The 24,905-nt window shown below is 38.7% G+C and overlaps 4 protein-coding genes and 1 non-coding gene across 5 annotated transcripts; 2 read left to right on the top strand and 3 right to left on the bottom strand.

The window, feature by feature from the left end:
• Positions 1–270: 270 nt before the first annotated feature.
• On the top strand, positions 271–6,684 carry LOC144714508 (ATP binding microtubule motor family protein). The gene is made up of 24 exons (XM_078589256.1): positions 271–319; positions 504–721; positions 830–959; positions 1,043–1,198; positions 1,276–1,613; positions 1,689–1,827; positions 2,067–2,164; positions 2,254–2,410; positions 2,473–2,542; positions 2,614–2,690; positions 2,754–2,807; positions 3,076–3,156; positions 3,232–3,343; positions 3,431–3,517; positions 3,583–3,758; positions 3,821–3,982; positions 4,123–4,230; positions 4,311–4,469; positions 4,562–4,645; positions 4,724–4,929; positions 5,006–5,107; positions 5,196–5,305; positions 6,093–6,244; positions 6,333–6,684. The coding sequence occupies exons 2-24, from the start codon at positions 546–548 to the stop codon at positions 6,507–6,509; spliced, it is 3,111 nt and encodes a 1,036-aa protein (XP_078445382.1). The 5' UTR covers positions 271–319; positions 504–545; the 3' UTR covers positions 6,510–6,684.
• A 6,713-nt stretch (positions 6,685–13,397) lies between these two features.
• Positions 13,398–16,582, top strand: PNSL1 (PsbP-like protein 2). The gene is made up of 8 exons (XM_078588869.1): positions 13,398–13,555; positions 14,053–14,137; positions 14,218–14,301; positions 14,381–14,454; positions 14,552–14,674; positions 15,953–16,024; positions 16,202–16,298; positions 16,364–16,582. The coding sequence occupies exons 1-8, from the start codon at positions 13,514–13,516 to the stop codon at positions 16,465–16,467; spliced, it is 681 nt and encodes a 226-aa protein (XP_078444995.1). The 5' UTR covers positions 13,398–13,513; the 3' UTR covers positions 16,468–16,582.
• Positions 16,583–16,951: 369 nt separating this feature from the next.
• Positions 16,952–19,527, bottom strand: RAD51D (DNA repair RAD51-like protein). Its single transcript, XM_078588868.1, has 10 exons — positions 19,360–19,527; positions 18,783–18,862; positions 18,566–18,681; positions 18,406–18,487; positions 18,198–18,320; positions 18,011–18,124; positions 17,744–17,834; positions 17,556–17,626; positions 17,306–17,455; positions 16,952–17,160 (listed from the first exon to the last, which is right to left on the bottom strand). The coding sequence occupies exons 1-10, from the start codon at positions 19,445–19,447 to the stop codon at positions 17,077–17,079; spliced, it is 999 nt and encodes a 332-aa protein (XP_078444994.1). The 5' UTR covers positions 19,448–19,527; the 3' UTR covers positions 16,952–17,076.
• A 105-nt stretch (positions 19,528–19,632) lies between these two features.
• LOC144714173 (histone H2B.7) lies at positions 19,633–20,186 on the bottom strand. Its single transcript, XM_078588870.1, has one exon. The coding sequence runs from the start codon at positions 20,168–20,170 to the stop codon at positions 19,733–19,735; it is 438 nt and encodes a 145-aa protein (XP_078444996.1). The 5' UTR covers positions 20,171–20,186; the 3' UTR covers positions 19,633–19,732.
• A 591-nt stretch (positions 20,187–20,777) lies between these two features.
• TRNAD-GUC (transfer RNA aspartic acid (anticodon GUC)) lies at positions 20,778–20,849 on the bottom strand. The gene has a single exon. It is a non-coding gene; the product is annotated as a tRNA-Asp (tRNA).
• Between the last annotated feature and the right edge of the window lie 4,056 nt (positions 20,850–24,905).

Below are 24,905 nucleotides of genomic sequence, written 5' to 3'. Positions count from 1 at the left end.
ATATCTTTATAAACAAAAGTTTTTCAATTCTGTTAATAACTTAATAGAAAATTGGGATTATTGGGCTCCAAAACTTCTTTTATGGGCCGATTAGGCCCAATAAGATAAGTCGGGTCTACTGTTCCCAACTTCCGCCTTGTACCGGCTCTTATCGTGGGAAGAGAGAAGAAAAGGCAACGGATAAGGCCCTGAAAAATTGTTCTGGCAGGACACGGTAAGCAAATTTGAAAATTTGAAACCCGCCTTGGCTTTTTTATGCCACGGCAACGGCTCAGTTTTTCTCCTCCGTGGAATTCATCGCGAGATCGATCGGGAAGTGGTAAGAAGCTTTGTTGACTATGATCTTGTTGATTATCTTTTGTGATTTGAGATGCGATGGATCGTCTGGTGTTTTTTATCGCTGTTTATGCTGATTTGAAAATTGATTTGATCGTTGTTTATGCTGTTTATTGCTGTTTTTTATCGTTTTTTATGCTGATTGGATTGTTTATTTGGGATTGAAGAGGGCTGAGGAAGGGAAATTCGGTGTTCCTTGGTAAAAGAAGATGTACTTCACTCCGAATAGGAGGCTAGGGTTTTCTCTGCCTCCATCTCCGTCGCCGTTCGCAACACCGCGTTCGGAGAGGCGGCCCTCCGATTGCAGATGGGCAGACGGTTTCTCTGCCTCAAACCGAAGTGATCGAGACAAAGAAGTGAACGTACAGGTCATGGTGAGATGCAGGTCAGCCTTCTCACAAACCAAAAAACGGTTTATAATGTTGATTTGTGGAGATACTTCAATTTTTTCTGAGAAAGTTTATAATGTTGAATCCAACTATGAAATCATCAGGCCGTTGAGTGATGAAGAACAAAGGGCAAATGTTCAAAGTGTGATATGTTGCAACGAACAGCGAAAAGAGGTGACAGTGGTGCAAAGTTTAGGTGGAAGGCAACAAGATAAGTCATTTTCTTTTGACAAGGTATGTGATTCAATGATTCGGGTCGGCTTATTTCTCCTTTTCAAATGGGATTTCTTATAATTCTTCCTTGAATTCATTCATAGGTTTTTGGTCCGAAAGCACAGCAAAGGTCGATCTTTGAACACGCCATTTCCCCAATGGTTAACGATGCTTTAGAAGGGTTTAATTGCACTGTTTTCGCCTATGGGCAGACAGGAACAGGGAAGACTTACACAATGGAAGGAGATATCAGGTCTAAGGTATTGAGATTATTTTCTTTTTGCAGTCATTTGACAATTTAACCTTAAATATTGTCTTTTTTTTTAATTCAAACAAGGTGGGTGAATTGTCAGTCGAAGCAGGCATTATTCCTAGGGCAGTCAGGCAGATATTCGATACACTTGATGCCCAGAAGGCAGATTACAGTCTGAAGGTAACGTTTTTGGAACTATACAATGAAGAAATATTTGACCTGTTGACTCCAGAAGACTGCCCAAGATCAACAGACGACAAGCCAAGAAGACCAATCTCCCTTATGGAGGATGGTAAAGGAGGAGCAGTTATAAGAGGCCTAGAAGAAGTAGTTGTCTACAGTGTAACTGAAATATACAGTCTTCTAGAACAGGGCTCAGCGAGACGAAGAACAGGTGAAACTTTGTTGAACAAGCAAAGCAGGTGACATTCTTTACTATTTTTTTAAATAATTGATGAGTGCTTTTACAGGACTAAACGATTATTAATCTTCTGCAGCCGATCTCATTCGATTTTTTCTATTACTGTCCACGTCAAAGAAGCGACGACAGGGAATGAGGAACTCATTAAGTGCGGAAGATTAAACCTTGTTGATTTGGCTGGCTCGGAAAATATCTCTCGATCTGGAGCGCGAGAGGTATCTAATTTGTCGCTTCTTGCACTGAATAATTGCACTTAATTTGATGATTTTAGAGGAAAATACGCACAGCCCACTGTTACCATTGCACAGGATATCCATGTTGGAAGAGAAAGAATCTTAGATTTTTTTTATATTCTGTAACTTTAATGCATTGGATGCTTTTCTGTGGATAATCTTTGACTGTTATTGGATATTTTAACTATATACTTAAACTGAGCAATGATCTTTTATCTTAGAGTCGTGCTAGGGAAGCTGGAGAACTGAACAAGAGCCTCCTCACACTTGGGCGTGTGATAACTGCGCTGGTTGACCACTCCGGTCACGTCCCGTACAGGTGGGATTTTATATATTACTTGAGATAAATTCATTTTTGTATTTTCACTCACCATTGCTTACGTCTCAATAATTTTAATTTCTCATTAGGGATAGCAAACTAACGAGGTTTCTACGAGATTCATTGGGTGGGAAAGCCAAGACTTGCATTATATCAACGATATCTCCCTCTTCTCATTGCTTAGAAGAGACACTAAATACGTTGGACTATGCTTATCGCGCAAAGGGCATTAAAAACAAACCAGAGGTCTGACCTGGATTTCATATCTTCATGTTTTTCCAAATATTAATTCCCAAATCTTGTTCCAGGTGAACCAGAAACTATCCAAATCTGTGCTGTTGAAGGATCTCTACATGGAGATCGAGAAAATGAAGCAAGGTTTCTTCAATTTTTTCTCTATTTACCAGTTCTGTAATAATATTTTATGTTTAACTGGGTTCTTGCGTCAGATGTGAAAGCTGCGAGGGAGAAAAACGGTGTGTATATTCCGCAAGAAAGGTTCTTGCAAGAAGAAGCTGAGAAGAAGGTTTCTTTCTTAACTCATATTTTCTTCTTCATTGGAATTGTTTTAATAGTAGTTCTTACGCAGGTGTTGAAGGAGAAACTAGAACGTTTGGAATATGATTTAGATCTCACAAAAAAGGTTAGCCCTTCTGTTTTACCATTTCTGTTCAAATTTAATTAGTTTACGCGTTCCCCCATGACAATTTCGTCATTGTTATCCTTTTCATTCTCCACTCTCTCTCAGTGTCTCTTTCATCCAAAGCCGTCATCGTCATCCAGTTTCCTCTTGAAATTGACTCTATTTGACACGCCTGTGATGATGACGGATGACGATGACGAGTTCTTCTTGGGGATGATGCGCCCGTACAATGAAACGCGTGGAACTGAGGCTATCTCGTTTTTGGCAGCAAGCGGATTCGTTTCGAGAACTATACAACTGTGAACAAGAAAAAAACTTGGATTTGGATTGTGAAATTAAGAAACAGAAGGTGAAATTGGAGTTTTGGTGTTCGCATTTATGTCGATTTATCCTAAATTAAGTTTTCTATCTCGGGTAATTTCAGGAAAATATTGAAGCATCAATGAAAGCACTCGCCCATGCCCAAGAAGCACACCGCAAAGTCAACCTTCTACTCAAGGAAAAAGATCAGACCATCTCCAAACTACGTTCCTCGGGTAATTACGGAATTCAGAAAAAAATTATATTATTTTTTGTCCGACGTTCGAAAGATTAACATTCTTTAATTTTTAATTGGTTTACAGAGAATGCAATTCTTAACAAAGCTAGAGAGTTGCATTCTAACTTGGAGTATGCATCACGGGAAATAAATACACTTCAGTCTGAAATCGGTTCGTTCGCTTGAAATTCAAATCCAACTGCCATTCTGCTTGCTGAAATTATTTGTATCTTTCAGATGACAAGAGCACAATCGATGCGGAAAACCACAATCTGATTATTAACTTCCGAACAAAACTCGATCAGGGGTTGAGAGATTTGCAGGAAAATCTATGCTTATGTGTTTCCAAGGAGCATGGTCTCTTAAGAGACATGGACGAACGTCTTTCGTTGTTCGTTAGGCGAAAGTTCGAGGTAATTTTCTTCTGTATTTTTTCATGTTCCAAAAAATACTGTCTAACTTCCGCACTTCTCAGGCAGCTCAAATAATGGAAGCAAAGATCGAGAAGGTCAAAACTATTTATTCCGCAGGAGTGGATGTCATGAAGGAGTTCGCTCGGAGATTGCATGATGGAGCTTCTTCGAATTCAGAAGAGCTCGCATCAGCTATTGCATCAGAAAGAATGGCCATTGAAAACGTAAGTTTAGAATTCTTTTGTGTAATAGTCCAAGGATTCCGTCCAGAGAATTCTAACTTTACTAACGTTTATCCTATCAAAAAAAAAACGTTTATCCTATCAAAATTCAATTTCTCTGAAAATGGATTTTCTTCCATTAGTTTTTGACCACGGCAGCTTCGGAGGCTGAAGAGATTGCCTGTAATATTCAAACTTCGCTAGAAGAACAGAAACGTCTGCTGGTTCTCTCCGCTCAACATCGAGAAGAGGTACCCGCTACATAAATGATTTGTATTTTTCGTAGTAATTCTTTGATTTTGATTGAAATTTCTTTGCATTAACATAACAGAGCTTGCAACGGACTCTGGCAACTTCTGAGGCCATTTCTAGGGCAGCAAATGGTTTCTTCGATGACCTTTCCAGTCAGGCGTCCAGATTCCTGATGATGGTTGAAGAAACTAACGCTGAAATATCCCGGAAATCAAAAAGTTTCAAGAAGGCGTTTCAGGTCTGGGATTTTATTCCGTCTAAGAAATTCTAGTAACTTTCTAGTTCAATAGAAATTGGAAAGAACATGCTTAATTTCCGCTTTGTGCGCAGGAATCATCCATCAAAGAAGAAAAAGAAGCCCTAGAAAAGATTGCCGGAATCCTTTCTGGATTGCGGCTGCGTCAGTTAAACATGGTGAACCTTTGCAGAGTGGTACATTTTTTTTATAATTTCCGGACTAAATTAGAGTTTTCTTTTTTTTATTCTAATCAGGTCTCAGAAGCAATTGATGACGTGGACATGACCTGTCTCCATGGCAAAAATAACTTAGAACAAGAGATGTCGGGGATGAAGAATTTGTCACTAAACGCCAAGAAATGTTGGCTCAGAAATGTGAATGATTTGGAAATCCTGGCGAGAAAAGATGAACGTCTAGCCACTGAAAATATAGCGGCGGCGTCGAAGGCGGTCAACGATTGGTAGAAAACCGTTAATTGAGATTTGAGATTTCTTAATTGAGATTTTATCTGACAACGTTAGTTTTTTTTGTTTCAGCTCCGACAGAGTAGCAGCGTCTGCACAACAGTGGCGAAGTATTCTGTCATCTGTCGACTCTCTTCACGAAGAATTTCTTGCAGAAAGTCAATTATTGTTTGAGTGAGTTATTTAGGTTATTGTTCTTGCAATCGTTTTTTGGATTGAAATTAGTGCTCGTCTTCGACTGAGTTTATTGTTCAATGTACAGGAGAGGTTTGTCTCGTAACCAACATGATCTCCAGGAGTTCATGTCTCAAACTTGTTCTGTAGATGTGGAATTCCATCAAGGAACAGTCGATTTGCTAAGCTCTGTTCATGGTAAGAACTCAATTATTCGGAAAACAACTGTGTTTTTTTTTGGCAGAATTTAATATTTGCTTGACTTCCACCAAGAAAAGTACTGGGCCGACTTTCATAACCTCAAGCCAATGTCTTCTACTCCGTAAAATTTCAGATCTGCCCTTTTATTATTTTGCTAAACGATAATTTCAAATAACTACTTTTTATTACTTTGCATTTCATAATTTCAAATGTATGCTAGTCTTCAGTATGTAGCAGTACTGGGTTGACTTTCATGACCCGAAATCGCTCTGTTTTTTTCTTAGCTTTTGTCATCGACTGGGTTTTTCTTGACCTGAGAATTCAACAGATAACTTATTATTTTGCGTTTTAGAATATCAACTTATAAAAGTGACGGGTCGACTTTCATAACCCCAAACCAATCTATTCTACTCTGCACAATTTCATATCTTCCTTTGAGAATTAAATAACTAACATTTTTACTATTTTGCGTCTCATGAAGTAATTATATGCTTTCCTTCAACAGATAAACCAACGGGGTTGGCTTTCATTACCACAACCCAATTTATTCTACCATGTACAATTTCGGATCTGCTTTTGGGAATTCTAGAATAATTTTCACAGAGTTTTAAATGAATGACTGATTGAAACAAATTAGCTTAATGGGTTCTCTTTCATTAAAAGAAAAAAAATCTACTCTGCTTTTGAGAACCAATTAAGTTGTGAATTCAAGAACCAACTTTTTAATATTTGAACTGCTGATTTCATCAAACTAACAATAAACTTGAGAATTTTCCTCTATCAGATTCAATTGCGATGGATCATGATGCCAAGAAGGAAATAGATCCGGCGACGATTGAATTGTCAGAAAAGCTGACGTCTCTCAAAGATGCTCATTCTCATATCCTTGCTGAAATCAGAACGCAGACAGAGAATTGCTTCTCCGAAGAGTATCAGGTGAGCTATTTTCACTTGATTTCTTCTGATTATATCCTGAAAATATTTAGTCAAATTAAGCTGTTCATCATGAATTAAATTTAATCAGGCGCCTAAGCTGAATGGGAGGGGACTGGAGAAGGTGGCAATTTCCTTGCCAAGCATCGAATCAATAGAATCGTTGCAGGCGGGTTTGGAGAGTGTTTCTGAGAAGGGTAAAGAGGATAAATCTCTGATTGATCCTCCAGAAACCCCCAGAAATCCCTTCCGCACTATCAACGAATGAAGAGAGAGAAAGTGAGAGTGAACAGTTCTGCAGCAGCCCTGCTTGAATCCATAGATTGATGGAATTTACCCTGTAAAAAATACTATCTTGATGAACTTCATGTGTTCTGAAGTGTATTTTGTCAGTCAACTTATACTAATTTATTTTAAACTCCCTGCAATTGGGAGCATGTGTTTCTCAGATTTCTCTCACTTCATCAGTCACCATCTCTCTCTCTCTATCTCCCAGCTCCCTCTCAAATTTCTCTCTTCATCTGTCACTATCTCTCTTTCTCCTTCCATCTCCTATCTCTCCTTTACCTTCCATCATATGGTTTTATCTTCTACTCTTTAACTCTCTTCATCTCCAAGATCTCTCTCTCTCTCTTCATCTTTCGCCCTCTCTCTCTCTCCATCTTTCACCATCTCTCTCACTCTGTCTCTTTCCCTCTTTTTCTCTCTCTTTTCTTGCTCTCTCTCACTCTCTCCATCTTTCACAATCTCTCTCACTCTGTCTCTTTCCCTCTTTTTCTCTCTTTTCTTGCCCTCTCTCACTCTCTCCATCTTTCACAATCTCTCTCACTCTGTCTCTTTCCCTCTTTTTCTCTCTTTTCTTGCTCTCTCTCTCTCCATCTTTCACCATCTCTCTCACTCTGTCTCTTTCCCTCTCTTTCTCTCTCTTTTCTTGCTCTCTCTCACTCTCTCCATCTTTCACAATCTCTCTCACTCTGTCTCTTTCCCTCTTTTTCTCTCTCTTTTCTTGCTCTCTCTCTCTCCATCTTTCACCATCTCTCTCACTCTGTCTCTTTCCCTCTTTTTCTCTTTCTCTCTTTTCTTGCTCTCTCTCACTCTCTCCATCTTTCACCATCTCTCTCACTGTCTCTTTCCCTCTTTTTCTCTTTCTCTCTCTTTTCTTGCTCTTTCTCTCTCTGTCTCTTTCCCTCCTTTTCTCTCTCTCTTTTCTTGCTCTTTCTCTCTCATTATCTCTTTCCTTCCCTTTCTCTCTTTCTCTCTCATATTTTATTTTGGGCTGGCCGCAATTAGTGATTCAAGGTTATATATGTGCAGCGAACAAAAATACAAATAAAATTGAACCATAAAATAAAAGCCAAGACGCATTATTGAGTGATTACATTGCATAGAGTCTAATTTTCTATTGTTTGGTTCCTTGAATGAGTTTCCTTGAGTAGAACAAGTGTCCAATGTCTTGACGTATCCACTGCTGCATCTGCTTATTAGATAGCATCATCTTATTATTTTTCATAGTCCCAGACATTTGCTCTCACCATTATATTGGCACCGGGAGGGAAGGGTACTCTGGAAGAAGGGGGAAACTTGCATGGACATTCCTTGGAGTTTTGTTCCTTTTATACTCCACAAAAATGTTTCATACAATCCTTTTGCTTTAAGTGTATTCTCCAACATCTAATAGATGTCATATATGGATTATTAACCAATCATATATTTACATCTAATTGCATTTAAAATTCTTATACAGCATTGTTCATGTGTGGTATTATAATGAAGTGCAAGTATATGTGGAGCAATAAATGAGTTATGACGATATCAGATTGTGGTGATTGTATAAATTTAAATACATATGTGATTCACGTAGTATAAGACAAAATAGAATAATAGGGGGCCATTATAATGATTGAAACATTGATTATTGAATCTCATGACGCACAGGTGGGTTATGTTGATCTGCTAAAGTCAATAACCTCTAGGTGTATACAGGTGACACTTTACACATCAAATATCATCCTTTTTCATCTCGAAGACCCCTTTATTATTGATCCACCATTTAGTTTTATCGTTTCAATCACAGCAGGACGGAATGGCACCCTAGGAGAGAAGGGAGAATCAGGATTGACACCTGAATAACTCTCTTAGTGTGAATTTTTCATGGATTTCTCTTATTTAAACTTAATGAAAATTTTTCATAAAACCTCATAACTTAAAAGTACATTTGCATACGTTCAAAAGACTATTTGATATGAGCCCTTAGACCCATGTATTAGTCTAGTTAATATTATTATGGCTGAATAAATATTATTCTCCAACCTTATTAAATATAAATTTTGATTAACCCAATTGATAGGTTGACTTGCCAATCTATGAGGTGCCAAGCTACACTCTGTGCTCTATAAGACACAAAAGAGTTTATTGTCCAACCTTTGTATCATTTGGATCAAATTAAATAATATAATTTGTGTAACCCTTGAGTTTCAATTTCGCTTCTCCATGGACTTAAAATATATCCTTCAACTATCTCAAAACCTCAAGAACACATCTAATGTCACTAAAGTGTCCATAACTAATAGAGCAATTCCATGTTTTAGGCCATACATCTCATATCCTTCATGATAGATATGCTTGTCATTGCATAATGGACTATTTCATATTCTTCCTCTATTTATGAGTGTTTTGTGGATTCTCTTTAGAGTTGTGAGTTTGATGACTTGTCGACATGGGACTCTCTTGGAGTGCTCCATCCTAAAACCCTTTTTTGGTGATGGTTTTTTAAATCCCTTAATGAAGATGATCTTTGGCATATTCTCGAGGATAAAATTCTTTCATCATTCATAATGAGTAAAATAACTTGTACTTTAAATATTATGAATATTCACGCTACAACAAGTGTTTATGTGTACACACACGTTCATCTTCATTCTCAAAAAAGACATGAGATTTTATCACTTTATCAAACCTCATTTTCCAACTTAGTGAAGTTTTCTCGTTCTACAACTCAACCCTTATAATTTTCACTTAGATGTAATATCTTTGGATTATATCATACAAATTTTGACCCATTTACAACATTCCATGATTATGGTGCACTTTTATGGCGAGGACTCTGTTTGAATTTGTCACGACACTTTTGGAGAATCATTCTCAAGTTTCCCATCAATACAAGTCTTTTTTTTAAGATGCACTTGCACACGGCAGGTACTATACACTAGGGGGAGCTAAAATTCAGAATTTGGTTAAGTTCATGGGTTAAATTTCAGAATATACCATTTATATCACATTCACATAGTTATAATAGACTCTTTATATGTTAGAGGTCATCATCTTTGAGATCTGTACATTTACAGGAATCATTATAGCTAACATTCGGAGCAGGTTGTCTACCTATCTCAATCACACATATTTATTTTTTGTATATCTCAACAAGTTGAGGAACTGAGTGTTCATCCAATGAGCTTGTGATGTTATTAAATCCACATACAATAAAACTAGTATTTTCACAAATATGATGAGAACGGTTGAGCAAAAACTTGTCAAGACTCTAAAGTTAGATTCTTGAAGCTCTTTAAAAATAGTTTTCATTAAATTTATCTATATGAATTAATTTATGGTTTTGTACACAAATGTTAATCATGTTTATTCATTTCATGGTTGGTTAAATAGACCTAGGGTTCTATGATCATGATATTTCAAATCATATTAGTATGGAGTCAACGAAAAGTTTACTGGGGTGATTCAGTAGTCAAGATGAGACTTCACACTCTTGGGATAAGAGGAAACAATTCTATGGAGGAATGTGATGAATTCCCTTCACCAAGGTAGTGGAAATATCAAAGATAAAGTTCTTTAGTGATTTCATTAGTCATAACAAGGATGATCACACCATACGTCCATTTTAGGAGCGCCACACAGTTTAATGATTATAAGAACTCAGTGGCACAAGGAATAAAATTTTCCTCTAAAGAGTTGATGAACTCCTTCTAGAACTCATGGTGTAGCATGACACTTTACATGTTGGCAAATCAACCGTTCGACTGGGTAAAATTGAATCTTTAGTTAATTGAATAAGATAATAAAGAGATACTAAGATTATATACTGATTAAATAGACTGGCATATGGACACAGAGAGTCAAACACAATTTTTTTGGACATTAGATTATATGCTTAAGTAAGAAGGGATTTTACAAAGTATCCCGTGAAGGTATACAAGAATATGGACAAAAAATGTACATGTGCAAGTCTTTCATTAGATCCCCTTCTTCTCCCTTTTTCTTTAGGCACTCCTCCTGTGATAAGAAGGTTAAGATTATCATCTTGAATTGATGATGACTATTGTCGAGTAAAATACAGAGATTTTATGTGTCAATGATAATGTGGATACGTTTAGAGGCCAGTCCTTTGTGTGACTTATGATAACTCAATCAAATGACCCAAATTTTATTCTACATACGTTGATTTGATTCATATATTTTAGATTGATAGCTTTAAAGGTCTGATTTGGCTCATTTTGTTCCACCACTTCTCGTATTTGGATTTTCAACCACAACCAAACCCATTGTGTAAAAACTATGTTGGAGTTCCATTTAGCATTATTGTCTGAGTTGACCTAGGCTTATCTAAATATATTATATTATTTATTTCAAAACTGCCAATCATAATCATAAGAAATAAGCTAATGTTTCGAAGTCTTGAGTATCTTAGAACCTTGAAACTTAAACTTTCTGAGAAAACTTCCAAATTATTCTAAAATAATTTACAGAAAAGGAAAAAATATATTGTGAGAATTGATTCATCTATAAGCATCTTCTTTTGCCATTATTTATAAGGTCAATCTGACATGAATCCATTTATCAAAAGCACAAAATAATGGTGAGAAATGGAAACTGATATGAATCCATTATTTATAGTCATTGTCACTTTGTTTTCATTTTTTCCAATTTTTACCTTTCTTGGTATACTGCGCTAGATGGTTTTGATTGTCGCTTGATCCGTTAAGCAACATACTATGGATAGTATGTTACTTAACCTATATAAGTATATGGACCAATCAATGAAATGATACGAGTTGGTTGTCTTTGTTTCCACCACGAGTTTGTTACACTTTTTTTTCTCCATGAATTTGAGAGTGGTTCTTCTAAAAAGTTCATCATGAAAGCTTAGGCCTTTTAGGACTATATGACATTGAAGTATTGAATAAAGTCTATGACAGATATCATAATGACGTCAAAATAATTTAATAGTGATCAATTGTTTTGTTTTATATGATAAATATTATGTGGCCATCACACCAAGTACACTTCTCTATCATGATAAGTTAATTAAAAAAGATATTTTCTCTTTATTTGCATGTGATGTTTATAATAAATTCCATGAATTCACAATACAGTGATTGTCATTTTTTAAAAAATGTGTTCTAATCACTCCTATTCAAAGGTTACTTGAGAAGAACATCAAAATATCCATAAAAAAATGTCACTATCTAAACCTAATTAATGATAAGTTTAGGTTATCATGTTGCCACTAGTGTGGAGACTCCAAGGATATATGGTGGATGCTATTTAGAGAAAGAATTCCTGAATAATATTATACCTAAACACCAATCAGGTACATATATGTCATGGTCATATATGTTGTCCATTGACCTTAGACACCAAGGACATCTTGTGCATGGAAGTTTCATGCAGAGAAGGATTATACATATACAGAAATCAATAATGATAAAGGTTCCACGAGAGAATTTAATCACTACTGTGTATCTTTAAAGGCACAGAGTGTAGCTTAGCACCTCAGAAGCTAGAAACTCAACCTATTGACAGGGTTAAAAACTTACTAATTAATTTATATTTTAATATATTTAATTAATAAGGTTGATCTGTAAGTGATATTGGGTCACTAACGTTATTAGTTAGACTGATACATGGCCTACAGGGCCACACGCACTAGAATGATGGATGTGGGTGGATATACTTAACTGTTTAAGGTCTTTTACAAGTAGAGTGGGGCACCCATTTTATTTCCCATGTTAGCCAGACCTAGGCACACCTCTCTCCCCTCTTTCTTTCTTTCTCCACTCACTCAATTAAGTGAAAATTGACGGCGAGGAGATCAACCAGATATTCGAAAAGAAGAGGATAAACATCATTGTGTTCATCGTGTAGATAAATCTAAAGTGTGAACATGTGAAAAGCTTGAAGAACCTCTTCCAAGGAGCAAGTCGGGGGTAGAATTAGTGACCCACATGATAATGTGATTATATATTGTTTCCTTGATAAATTGACAATTTATTCAAGCCATCTGCTGCATGAAATTTGATTTCGTTCAATTAATGAAAGCCATTCGAACCCAACATCAAGTACATTCTATCAGTTTGATTCAGTCCTTCCATGATTGATAGTTTACTGATTTCATGGCTATCAAGGGATGCATTGAAAACATACCAGGGGATGGCATTTGCCAAATTACCTTTTATGCAATTGTTTCTTTTGTCATGAATTTGAATTTGAGTGTCTTGGTATTGAAGTTTGAATTATCGTTATCAGAATTTATCAAGCTGATTTACTTGCATACTGAGCATTGATTTTAACTGACTTTTTCCCCCCATTTTCAACCTAGAACACCAACACAAATAATTCAGCTTTAATTATAGTTTTGTACATAGATGTGTTTTTTAGAAACAAATAAAAAGTGATGGGTGCTTTTACGGTCATCAGGCTTGAATTGACTTATATCAGTGTTATTTATTATATTGTAATCTTACACTATGTTAACCTCTGCTTGATTGGTAAAAAAATAATAATAATGAACTTCAGAACCAATGTTGGCCAACTTGGGTCGATTATACACTGGACTTGCACGTAAAGTTCAGTCTCTCCATCAAGTAATTGAGTCATGACATAATTTTAAAAACAAGATATTTTGAAAAATACCCTTCACCGGAGAAACTTTTATTTAAATAAATATGTCATCCTTGGTTAGGCCAGCCACCTCTGATCCAAATCACTTATCCGAATAAGATAAAATGAGCTAAACTAAGTAACTCTATGAACATAAATAAAAGCAGCATATGGTAGGAGATGAACAAGGTTCCTTTTTTGTTCATCAGGATTGGCGATAGGGTGACGTGGCAAGCAGAAGACCACCCAGCTGTGATCATCAAGAGAGAGAGAGATAGAGAGAGAGAGAGAGCGTTTTAACATTGAAGAGGGGCAAAGAAGACATTTCGTTTATCACCCCCCTTCGTCTTCCTCAGAGGACATCTGATCTCTGGTGTGAGCATGGCGGCTGTTTCCTGCTGGGTCTCCGGCCTTCCCAACAAGGTCCAATATTTTCTCTCTCTAAATCTCTCTTTGTCTCTCTTTCTCTCTCTGGGTCTTTCTCTCTTGCATTTCTCTCTCTGGGTTTTCCTCTCTTGCATCTCTCTCTCTTTCTGGTTCTCTCTCTTTGCATCTCTCTCGCTCTGGGTCTCTCTCTCTCTCACTCTCTCTCTCTCTTGCATATCTCTCTCTATCTGGGTCTCTCTGTCTTGCATCTCTCTCTTTTGCATATCTCTCTCAATCTGGGTCTCTCTCTCTTGCATCTCTCTCTCTCTATCCCGGTCTCTGTCTCTTGCATCTCTTTCTCTATCTGGGTCTCTCTCTCTTCCATATCTCTCTCTATCTGTGCCTCTCTCTCTTGCATATCTCTCTCTACCTGGGTCTCTCTCTCTTGCATCTCTCTCTCTCTCTCTATCTATCTATCTATATCTCTCTCTACTGTACCCAACAGCAAGAAAGTTCATTGAATTTGCAAGAACATTTCATCGATGTGTTGCCAGCTCATATCGCCGAATCCAAAGATTAACTCTCGCTCTACCTCGGCTCCTGCGGCTTCCTTCAAGGCCAGCTTGGAACCCTCTTCAGGTATAATCTCTTCTCTCTTTTCTCCTCTTCTTTGATCGGCCAAGATTGGACTTTTGTGTTAATGGCGATGTCTATTGTAGTTTCTATCAATAGACGGTCGATTCTACTTGGAACTGGAGCTCTAGCCCATGGCTTAGTCCTCTCCAATGGCGCACTTGCCGATGGTAAGAATAAAAATTGGGAATTTTTCCTTTGATGAAAGATATGAGGAAGAAGTCGCTTAGTTTTTTCTCGCTTTTGCAGAAATTCCGGATAGATACAAAGCCTTCGTCGATCCGATCGATGGGTATTCTTATTTGTATCCGTCGGATTGGCGGGTGGGTTGTTCTTCGCCGTGATTGATTGCTCAATTTGAGAACGAGTTTGGGATTGTTCTATGTAGGCTTAATTCTTGGGAAATTGTATGCTGATTAGGACTTTGAGTTCACGGGATGCGATTCAGCGTTCAAGGACCGGAATGTGGCTTTGCAGCACGTCCGGGTTTCCTTCGTGCCGACTGAGAAGCGCGAGATTAGCGATCTGGGTCCAATTGATGAGGTACTTCTTCATCTCTCTCTCTCTCTCTCTCGCTCTCTCTCTCTCTCTGTCTCTCTCTCTCTCTCTCGCTCTCATTCTTTCTCTCTCTCCCTCTCTCTCTCCCTCGCTCTCATTCTCTCTCCTCTCCCTCTCTCTCTCTCGCTCTCATTCTCTCTCTCTCTCCCTCTCTCTCTCTCGCTTTCTCTCTATCTTTCTCCCTCTCTCTCTCTTTCTCTCTCTCTCTTTCTCCCTCTCTCTCTCTCTCTCCCTCTCTCTCTCTCTCTTTCCCCCTCTCTTTCTCCCTCTCTCTCTCTCTCTCTATCTCTCTGTCTCCCTTTCTCCCTCTCTCTCTCTTCCTCTCTTTCTCCCTCTCTCTCTCTCTCTCTCTCTCTCTCTCTCTCTCTCTCTGTCTCTCTTTCTCCCTCTCTCTCTCTCCCTCTCTTTCTCCCTCTCTCTCTCTCCCCTTCTCTCTCTCTCTCTCTTTCCCCCCCTCACTCTCACTCACACGCACATTCTCAACTCTCCCATAACGCAATCTCTCTGTCCCTCTTTCTCTTTCTCACATACTCTCTTCCCATCTCTCTCTCTGCTTTTTCTCACACACATACACAGATTCTCTCTCTCTTAACGTACCCTCATTCTCTCTCAAGGATCATGCAACATTATCTTGCTAGAACTGCCCCAATATATGTCATTAAGAGTATCTAAATTTCGTCTCTCTAAAGATGCTCATATTATCTCTCCGAATACCCAATTTTTTCTTCCCTCTGAAATCACCTGATTTTCTCTCTGTAAAGCGACCCCAGCATGACAACCAGGTTACGATCCATTAAAGAACCCACATCCTCTCCATATGAATAAGCACATCATCTTTCTAGAAATTCTCAGTATCTCTATCCAAGAGTAGTCGAATTTTACCTATCTAATTTAATTACCTATTTTCTCTCTCTAAAACAACTTCAGTGCGTTAACTTCTGTCCCTTGGAATACCCACTTTCTCTTTCTAAAAATGTCCAGTATATCGTACCCATTAATCCAATTCGGCCCCTCCAATGACGCCCTCTCTCTCTCTACTAATACCCTCATTCTCTCCCTCTAAAAAACCCACAATTTTCCCCTTAAACATGCCCACATTCTCTTCTCTCTAAACAAACCCTAAGCTTTCTCTCCCAAGTTTCACTCACCACTTAATCTATTAACCTTAAAAATACCCTCATTCTCTCTCTTAAATAAACTCCTCCCTTCTCTCTCTAGAAATTTAACATCTCTCTCTCTCTCTCTCTCTCTCTGCGCTCTCAGGTGGTTCCCAGCCTCGTGAAGAACGTCTACGCAGCGCCGACTCAGAGGCCCACCATACTGGACATGCAAGAGGTACGCCTCAGGACGAAAGATTCATCTTCATGTTACAAAGTCAATTGATAGTACCGCCGCGTTGACTTACAGCATTGACTTATTTACGATGACAAATTGACTCTATGGTGGATACTTATATATCTCATTATGTCCAACATTATGATCAAGTTATCTAATCACATCTCTAATGTGCAGAGAACTATAGACGGCAAAAAATACTGGACCTTCGAGTACAATCTCCAAACCCCGACCTTTGGCAGGACCGCCTTCGCGACCGTCGCCATCGGCAACGGTACATTGACTGTTCGCCGTTGACTTTATTCGTTGACTCGACTAGTCTAACGTTGACTTTTACAGGGCGGTATTATACGCTGGTGGTGGGGGCCAATGAGAGGAGGTGGAGGCGGGTCCGGAGCCAGCTCAGCACCGTTGCCGATTCCTTCAGGCTGGTGGACATCTAGAAGAACCGGCCGTTGACTTTTCCATCTCTCTCTCTACATCTCATCTCTCTCTCCTGGTCTCTTGAGCTTCTTGTACCTCCAACTCCATAAGCTGCAAAGAATTCCTTGTTCTCCCCCTCTAGACCCTTCCACACTGAGCCAAAAATCGACGGATTCATATGGAGAGAGAGAGATAGAGATGGAAGTTCACACTATTTTTAGGCATTATAAATGCATGTCGGATAGGAGCATGTATACCCCATGGGAGAGAGATAGATGGCGGACTGAGGAGAGAGAGATGACCTGTTGCAGTCACTATGGGCTCAATGTCGGCTAGTCTGGAGAGAGTTTCAATGCACTCCTCTTGAGTCATGCGGAATACCAGACATTTCTCGATCAAATGCTGCACCTGCGTTTTACCATGATCGATCATCATCATCAGCATCATCGTCATCATCATCATCATCATTATAATGATTAAAAGAATCTGGGGAGAGAATGTACCTTGTAAACGTAAGAAGCGGCGGGCTCTCCCATGGCGAAGAACAAAGACGCAAAAGAAGAGAACGAGAAAGAGCTACTTGTAAGTGGCGGAGGGCACCAGGAGCGGCCACGTGGCGCCACGTGTTTCTAGACTGGCGGCGCTGCTGTCCACGTGTCTGCCTCGTGGCCTCCTCCGCCGCCAATCGCAATCTCCGCCGATCCCCCTGCAGCCTGAAATTCAAAATATTTGGTAATATTTCTTTTTTGGGTATTTTTATACAAGCAAATGGAGAACTTTAAATTTAATGCTATTTTTTTGTCAATGGGATTTTAAAAAAAAATGGAAATAGAGATTTTATTTCTTTGGAATGGTAACCATGGAGGTGTGCTTCAGGATGGAGAGAGAGGACGAGCGGCTGCCGTTGTCACGTGAGAGAAGAAGCCTCACGTGAGGGATGATCTTCCAGCTCTCTCCCAAGGCCGGTTTGGCTACCCCTCCCTCCCCGTTGACCATATGATTCGTCACCTAGTCAAAATTTCACCCCAATTTTTAAATTAAAAGAACAAATTTCATGGGATGTATTTTAATCAAGTAAATAATTTTGAATCCATAGTTTGATAATTACCAAGACGCATAAATTATATTCGTCTGCCAGCCTCTTCAGAGCATACCCTATGGAAACCATCATCGAGTGACCTGCAATAAAAGAAATTTTTTCATATTTTCATCGTGAATTAGTTTGAATATTCTATAGACAAAAAGGTTATTTAAAAAATCTAATTATATTTACTGATGAGCATGTTAGGCTGATACCATGCAAGTCTTTGCCTCCCAGAATCGGAGTAACGAGTGATGAGATTGAATCAATGACGAGCAAACGAATTTGGGTGGCTTCATTCTTTACCTAGGTAAAAGAAAAATGGAAAACCGTATAAATTTTGCAAACTGAGGGAAATAATCAATAATCAGACAGGGAAACATTCAAGAGAGAAACAAGAAATGAACTCTTTAATCGCAATGAATTTCAAGAAATAAATGATCAAAAATACCCATAGAAGAATGAAATGAGACGAAAATAACCTGATGTTCTAGCTTGGCATTTAACCAAATCAACGTTTGCCAAAGTTCATATAAGTCGAACACTGGCCTACATATTATGCGATTCATTGCGCCATGGAATCTTATGGAATTACCCTGAGATCAAACATACAGTCGACCGATGTAAGCATCAACTATAGGTATAATTGCAGAATAATTAAGAGGTAACCTCTTCTATTAAATGATTAAGAAAAAAGGAAATGCGCTCCGCTGAGAAGGCATTGCCAGTGTCCAAGAACAAGACGCTTCCCATATCACTATGAGCAGTATGCGCAGTAGCTTGCAAGCAAAGCTGCAATTAATCCAATCAAAAAAATAAAACCCAAGATAAATTTTTACAAACTTTGATATAATTTTCAGAAAATGCATGCCCATACTTGAGTTTTTCCTGATGAAGAAGGGCCAACAAGCTCTACTAATTGACCCGCGCGAAGCCCTCCTTGAAGAAGCAAATCAACCCTGAAGACGCAAATCAAGGATAAAAATTAAGAAAAATTATCTTCTGAGGATCAGAAAATTGTTTATTAAGAATCACGCCTTTGGCAGCCGGTGGGAAGAAATCTCTTCCTCGTTTGCGCATCTTCGAGCAATTCCAAGCCGTTTAACCAAGGTCGGTGCTGCCGATCGATTAATGACATTACCTCTGCAATGGCCTGTCATAGAACGATGAAAAAGCGGTTAATTATGGAGAAAAACGAAGAACAGATTATGGTTTTTTATTTTTATTTTCAAGAACAGGAGATTAATTGGTTACCTTCTTCAAGTTGTCGGCCATCGGCTCGCTCTCGGCAAGAGCGGCGAGAGAATTGAGATCATTGACGAGGAAATCTTCAACTGATCGGTCAAAAATTGAGATTATTCATATAGAAATTTTTTTCCACTGATCAACAAAGAACAGGGATCTTCGACGAGGAGATTTTTTACCGAGCGTCGAAGAACAGAGATTATTGACGAAGAAATGTTAACAGTGATCGACGAAGACCGAACTTATTGACGAAGAAATTTTCCAGTGACAGTCGAAAAGAGAGACCATTAATGAAGAAATTATTCACTGATAGCCGAAGAAAGATGATTAATAACGAAAACTATTCTATTGATCGTCGAAGAAGGGAGATTATTGACGATGAACTCTTCCATCAACCGGCGATTAAAGTAGACTATTCACTATAAATATCCGCTGATCGGCAACGAGATCCATGGCAAGAAATTATCTGTTAACGAGACGAGTTTTGAAATTGTTCGCCGATTTACTCGAATCCTAAGCTAGAGATTCATCTGATGATCAGTCAGTAGGGCTGAGGAGCTGAAGTTTCATTAACCGCGATACTTACCTGTGTATATGCCACGGGTTGCACAGAAACGAAGGAAGTTTGAATCGATCAGAGGATATCCTCGCTCAAGCTCGCGCAGAGGAGGCATCACGCTGTGGAAATCGCCGCTCAAAATAATTGCAGCACTGCTGGTTGAGTGATCTTAAACTTTAAATATTAATGTCCAAACTTATATACGGTAGTAATGGTAGCTTTAAGCCTTTTATTACATGTTATAGAACCTTAATCACGTAATTAATTGAGATTACTATAATCACACCACCAAGAGAGTAGTACACGAATAAAATTAGATACGAGGCGTATCATAGATGATTACAAACAGAGGCAATACAAGATCGCATCGAGAGAGGACACGGAATCAACGGCGCGGAGATCAAGAGCTGGTGAACTTCGTCACAGCCTTAGTTCCCTCGGAGACGGCGTGCTTGGCGAGCTCACCAGGGAGAACGAGCCGAACCGAGGTCTGAATCTCCCGAGAAGTGATCGTCGGCTTCTTGTTGTAGCGAGCCAGGCGAGAAGCTTCCTGCGCAAGCTTCTCGAAGATGTCGTTGATGAAACTGTTCATGATCCCCATGGCCTTGCTGGAGATGCCGATGTCGGGATGAACCTGCTTCAAAACCTTGAAAATGTAGATCTTGTAGGTTTCGACGCTCTTCTTCGCCTTCTTCTTCTTCTTCTCGCCGGTGGATTCCTTCGCTGGGAGCTTCTTCTCGGCCTTCGGCTTCTTCTCCGCGGGAGCCTTCTCCGCCTTCGGCTTCTCCTCTACTGGCTTCTTCTCCGCGGGCTTCTTCTCAGCTGCTTTGGGCGCCATTTTCAAATTTCTTGTACTGGATAGACGGAGGAGGGGAAGTTTCGACGTATTTAAATGCGTCGGAGGGGTGGCCGGTTTTGGGCTTGGGTCGGATCGATGACATGGCGATATCTTGGCCGTTTATATTTCCGCCACTAGGGATTTATCGACGGCTATGGTAATTCGAGAAGGGCGGATCGGGGATACCGCCAAATCTCCCCGCCGATGGGTTTTTTAAAATAATAATTGCCACGTCATCTGTTTTATTATTTTTTTAATCGAATAAAGACGGCTACGTCAAGACGCAGTTTAAATGCTTTTTAAATAAGGTAAGGATACACAAGGAGACCAATAGTATTAATTTATTAAATAGATCAAAAACTTAACAGGATAATTAACTGATAAATTCCGCATTATTTACATTTTTACGAGTTGTAATTAAAGGGTGTTGTTAAGATGGCTGGAATCATTATATTTTTTAAGAGATTAAACACTGAGTTAAAAAATTATATTGCTCTAATTGAATTTCTACGCTGCCACGTAGAGACTATTCAAGTAACAGGCGCTGTTCAACGGGCTAAATAAGTATTTTTGAAAAAATATTTCCCATGAATTTAAAAAGTAAAATCGCCGTTGCCGGGGATCGAACCCGGGTCACCCGCGTGACAGGCGGGAATACTCACCACTATACTACAACGACTTAGTTGCACACTGAATCAATAGTTATATACTAAATCTAAAAACAATATAATTATACACTAAATATATTTGTTTTCATTTTAGACTTAAAAAATTAATTTTAACATTTCACCTTAAATTATGTAGTAATAAGCATATGATGAATAAATGGTCGATACTTGATGACATGGGATAATGATTTCTTTATAAGGCAAGTGTACGCATTTTAATTAGAACTCAAAAAATGGAAGTTAGTTAGGGTTAAAGTTTGAACGTTTCTATGGTGCTCGAAAATGATAACCATTTTTTCAAGGCTTCTTCAATGATCTATGGAATGATAACCCAATTTAAAACTCGATGAGAGTCAATGGAATGCCTAATAACTATTTACTCTGATCAAATTAAAATGTGTCCAAATGAGAGAACCAGCTGTTTGTTTCTCAGATATAGTAGATGACTTTTTTCATTTTAAGTTATTAAATATTGAAATCCGTTGTACTATTTAAGGGGTTGAAAATTATAAATGTGGTGCCTCTTAAAGGTAGTTAGGAAAGGTAGTCACCTAAGATTATTCTTAAAAAAATCCAAGACATCGTGTCTTTTGTTAAATAATTTATATTATTATATATGGAGATTTATCATGAATCCATTTAAATCTGAAAATTAAAATCCTCGTGTTTTTTTTTTGAATTGACATTGCCAAGTAATCATTTATGATGAGCAAGAAATAATAAATGGTACCAAAGTTATCAAAATAAGGGTCTAACTTAAAATGTGTATGTTGAGGTATATGCAAGCCATTTGTGCGAATGACACGAGATTGAAGAAAATGTGATTCTTAAAAATATGTATATATAAGTTTTTGTTCCAAATATTTCTGATAACTCTTGTTATGAAATTCACACACATGAAAGTGACGAATATTTTTAAAATGTCATACGAGTATCGCTAAACCATTACATGAATCAAACATAAACTGGTGAGCTTCTAAGAATGTTGATTATATGCATTGATAACCATACACATGTTTCTATTAAGTTCTTGGGCCAATGACTGAAAAAATGTTTTTCAACATTCGAATTAGACTTGGGGTATTCAATAGATCAATAAAAAATGAACTAATGCGTAGGTGAATCAAATAAATTATCACGTCAATTGGTAAAAATTTGTATTCAAAAATTTTATTTATTTTTATTACAATTTACACTGATTCAAGAAGTTTGCAAGTAAGAAAGTTATTTACACAAGGTCATTTCCTTTTTTTCCAAATGCTTGAGATTCTACCATATATAATTACTCGTAACAAAATTTTTATTTGAATATGCATTATTATCCATAAATAAACGAGGAATAATTTGATGAAAATTAACTAAATATTCATGTGTTTCTTCTACTCCATTACTTCATTTATCCATACATAACAAATTAATGTCCAAAATAATGTCATAGTGTTTTTTATAAACAGAAAATGAATATCCGAGATAATTTTATCTTCAAAATAATAATTATTCATGAATCAAGAATGAATTTGAAGATCTTCTTTAGTTGGTTCTCACTCCAAACCTTCATCATGCTTATTATCGTCTCCTTGAACCTTATTCTTACAATATTTCTTCATAAACACATATAACTATTTTGAAAATCTTATTCTAGGCACAATATGAAACCCTTCCTTATTTTTGTTCACATTTAACGGCATGGTAAATGATTACGCACTAAGGTTGAGTTGGAAACTGACCTTTCTGAGAGTTTGTCTGAACTCCTCATATATTTTTTGATAATGTTGGGGCTGGTTATGAGTCCAATTTATCCTCTCTAGATCTGCTATCTTCGTCACTAGTTTTTTTATTCTTACCCATCATCATCCTTGATTTCTTTTCCATCATCTGTTTCATCATCGGGATCAAAGATTTATTAAATATTTGGTTATTTGTATGTATAGATTGAAATTGAGGTTGAGAGTTAAATTGAGATTAAAGGTTTTAATGTTGTGATCACCATTGAAACAGACATTGGGATCCACGGTTGAAGTTTGTATTTTCTTGACTCCCTCTTGCATTGATTGGTTTTGGCCTTGGTCAAAATGCACGGTATTTCCTTCTTCAACCTCATGGCATTCTCCATCTCCGTGATCCTAAGTACCACAAATAAAACAATAAGGTATAGGACTTACTACTTCATCCTTCTAATCCAATTTAATTTTGAAAATATATAAAAACTTCCCTAGGTAAGTTCATGAGTTTTCTTGGGGAGTAGAACTTCTCAGAGTCAGTACACTTATCAAATAATCTAGATAGAATGATGGTTATCCTCCAGTGAAAATGTGGTTTCAAAAAGATACAATTCACTTGTGTAAATCTTATCACTTTTAAGATATTTTCTAATCAAAATTTTAATTGACTGGATTGTTGATGGAGAGCACCCGTCCGGGATCGCCGTCACGTTGTCAAAGCCGTCAACATCATCACCGACAACCGCCAGCTCGCGCGCCACATGACCAGCATGCCAAGGCTACGGTGAAGAAATTCAGGTTTAACATCTCGGGTGAGAAGCACGACTGCACCATCAGCTGAATCGAATCTCTCGCCGGATCATGCTCGTTTCATTCGCCAATTTATCATGTTTTCATTTCCGTATCACCATATCCATCTGTATCGTTTATTTTCGTGTCGTCTTAATTACCTAGTTTCTTTATTTATGTTGTAAAAGGGGGTCACTTAATGGACCTCCCTTATTGGACTCTTTGTAAGGGGCCCATTATGGCCCTATATAAGGCCATGATGGGCACCAATTCTGGTCAGATCTGGATTTTCAAGTTTGTTGCAGTTACCCACGTTGTTCAGATCTCACCAGGAGGAAGGACAGAAGAAGAGGAAGAAGAAGGGGAAGTTGGAAGGGAGAAGGCATTGAAGGAGAGAGGGTTCGTCTCCCATCACCTGAAGGCTCTGCTAGTTCTGCTATTGTTGAGAGGACACTAGACATGGTCATTCTGTTGTATTCGTTTTAATCAAACAAAAAATTTGCACAAAAGAACCGCACAAGGCCTTGTTCTTTGTTCTGTTCTTTTTATAAAAAAAACAAACAAAATTCGCACATTCGCACAAATTCGCACAAAACTAGAACAAAATTCGCACAAAGCAAACAAAAGAACTGCACACGGGTCTGTGTGATGTTCTGTTCGAATTTATTTTTGGTCTGTTTGAACAGAACGAAAAATTTGCACAAATTCGCACAAAAAGAACAGAACGACCGTGTCTAGAGGACACGTACCCGTAAACGCGGCAGATGCATCAGACAGTGCGTTGCACCCTCGCCCGTGCCTTACTCATTCGATGCCCTTGACCGCTGCGAGAACGAGGTTTCTATCGTTGTGCGCGCATGCGTGCCGTCACGGATGGATAGCCTGGTGCAAGGACTACACCTCCCGGTCTAGTTCTTTCGTTGGCATCCAGGACAGTTCGCTGACCGTTCAGTTCCTTGCCAAATGCGTGGATCATTCGACGACTGACGATCACGTAGTTGTTGACTACAAGCCTTGACGGCTGGACTGCTCGCCCAATGCGTGGACCACCTGACAGCGAGCCGAACGTGTTGCTTAGTTGACTGGGCTATGAACTGCGCCACCCGATGGCGCGTGGGCTACTTGGGGGTTGATTGTGAATAGGTCGCTGTGAGTTTTGCTTGACCCATTTGACCCGTAGAATGGCCTATAATGCTGAAGGCACGGCTGCTCGCAGCCGCGTGGACTGCTCGACGGCAAGAAGACCGGCATGTTCCTCTGTCTGCGTGACGAGCTACACAAACAATGGACTATTTGCGAGGCATCCGACTGTGCTGACCCCGCATCCATCCCAAGTGCTGTGAGATTTGCCCTGCCGCCGCAATTGTACAGAGCTTGTGATCGGACTCGTCACACCACAAACCCTCCGTCTGTTCGGTGGTGCGCCTCCTCAACCTCAAAACTCACCGCTTTGCCGAGGTTGTCGTGCCGCATGTCCCCGCTCGCGTCCACCGTCAGACTTTGCCATGCCGATTCCCATTGGAACGTACCTACCGGGCTCGACCGATCACTTGAGCC

Source organism: Wolffia australiana, chromosome 17, assembly GCF_029677425.1.
Source record: "Wolffia australiana isolate 7733 chromosome 17, ASM2967742v1".
NCBI lineage: Eukaryota > Viridiplantae > Streptophyta > Magnoliopsida > Alismatales > Araceae > Wolffia > Wolffia australiana.
This window is presented reverse-complemented; position numbering and strand designations above follow the sequence as displayed.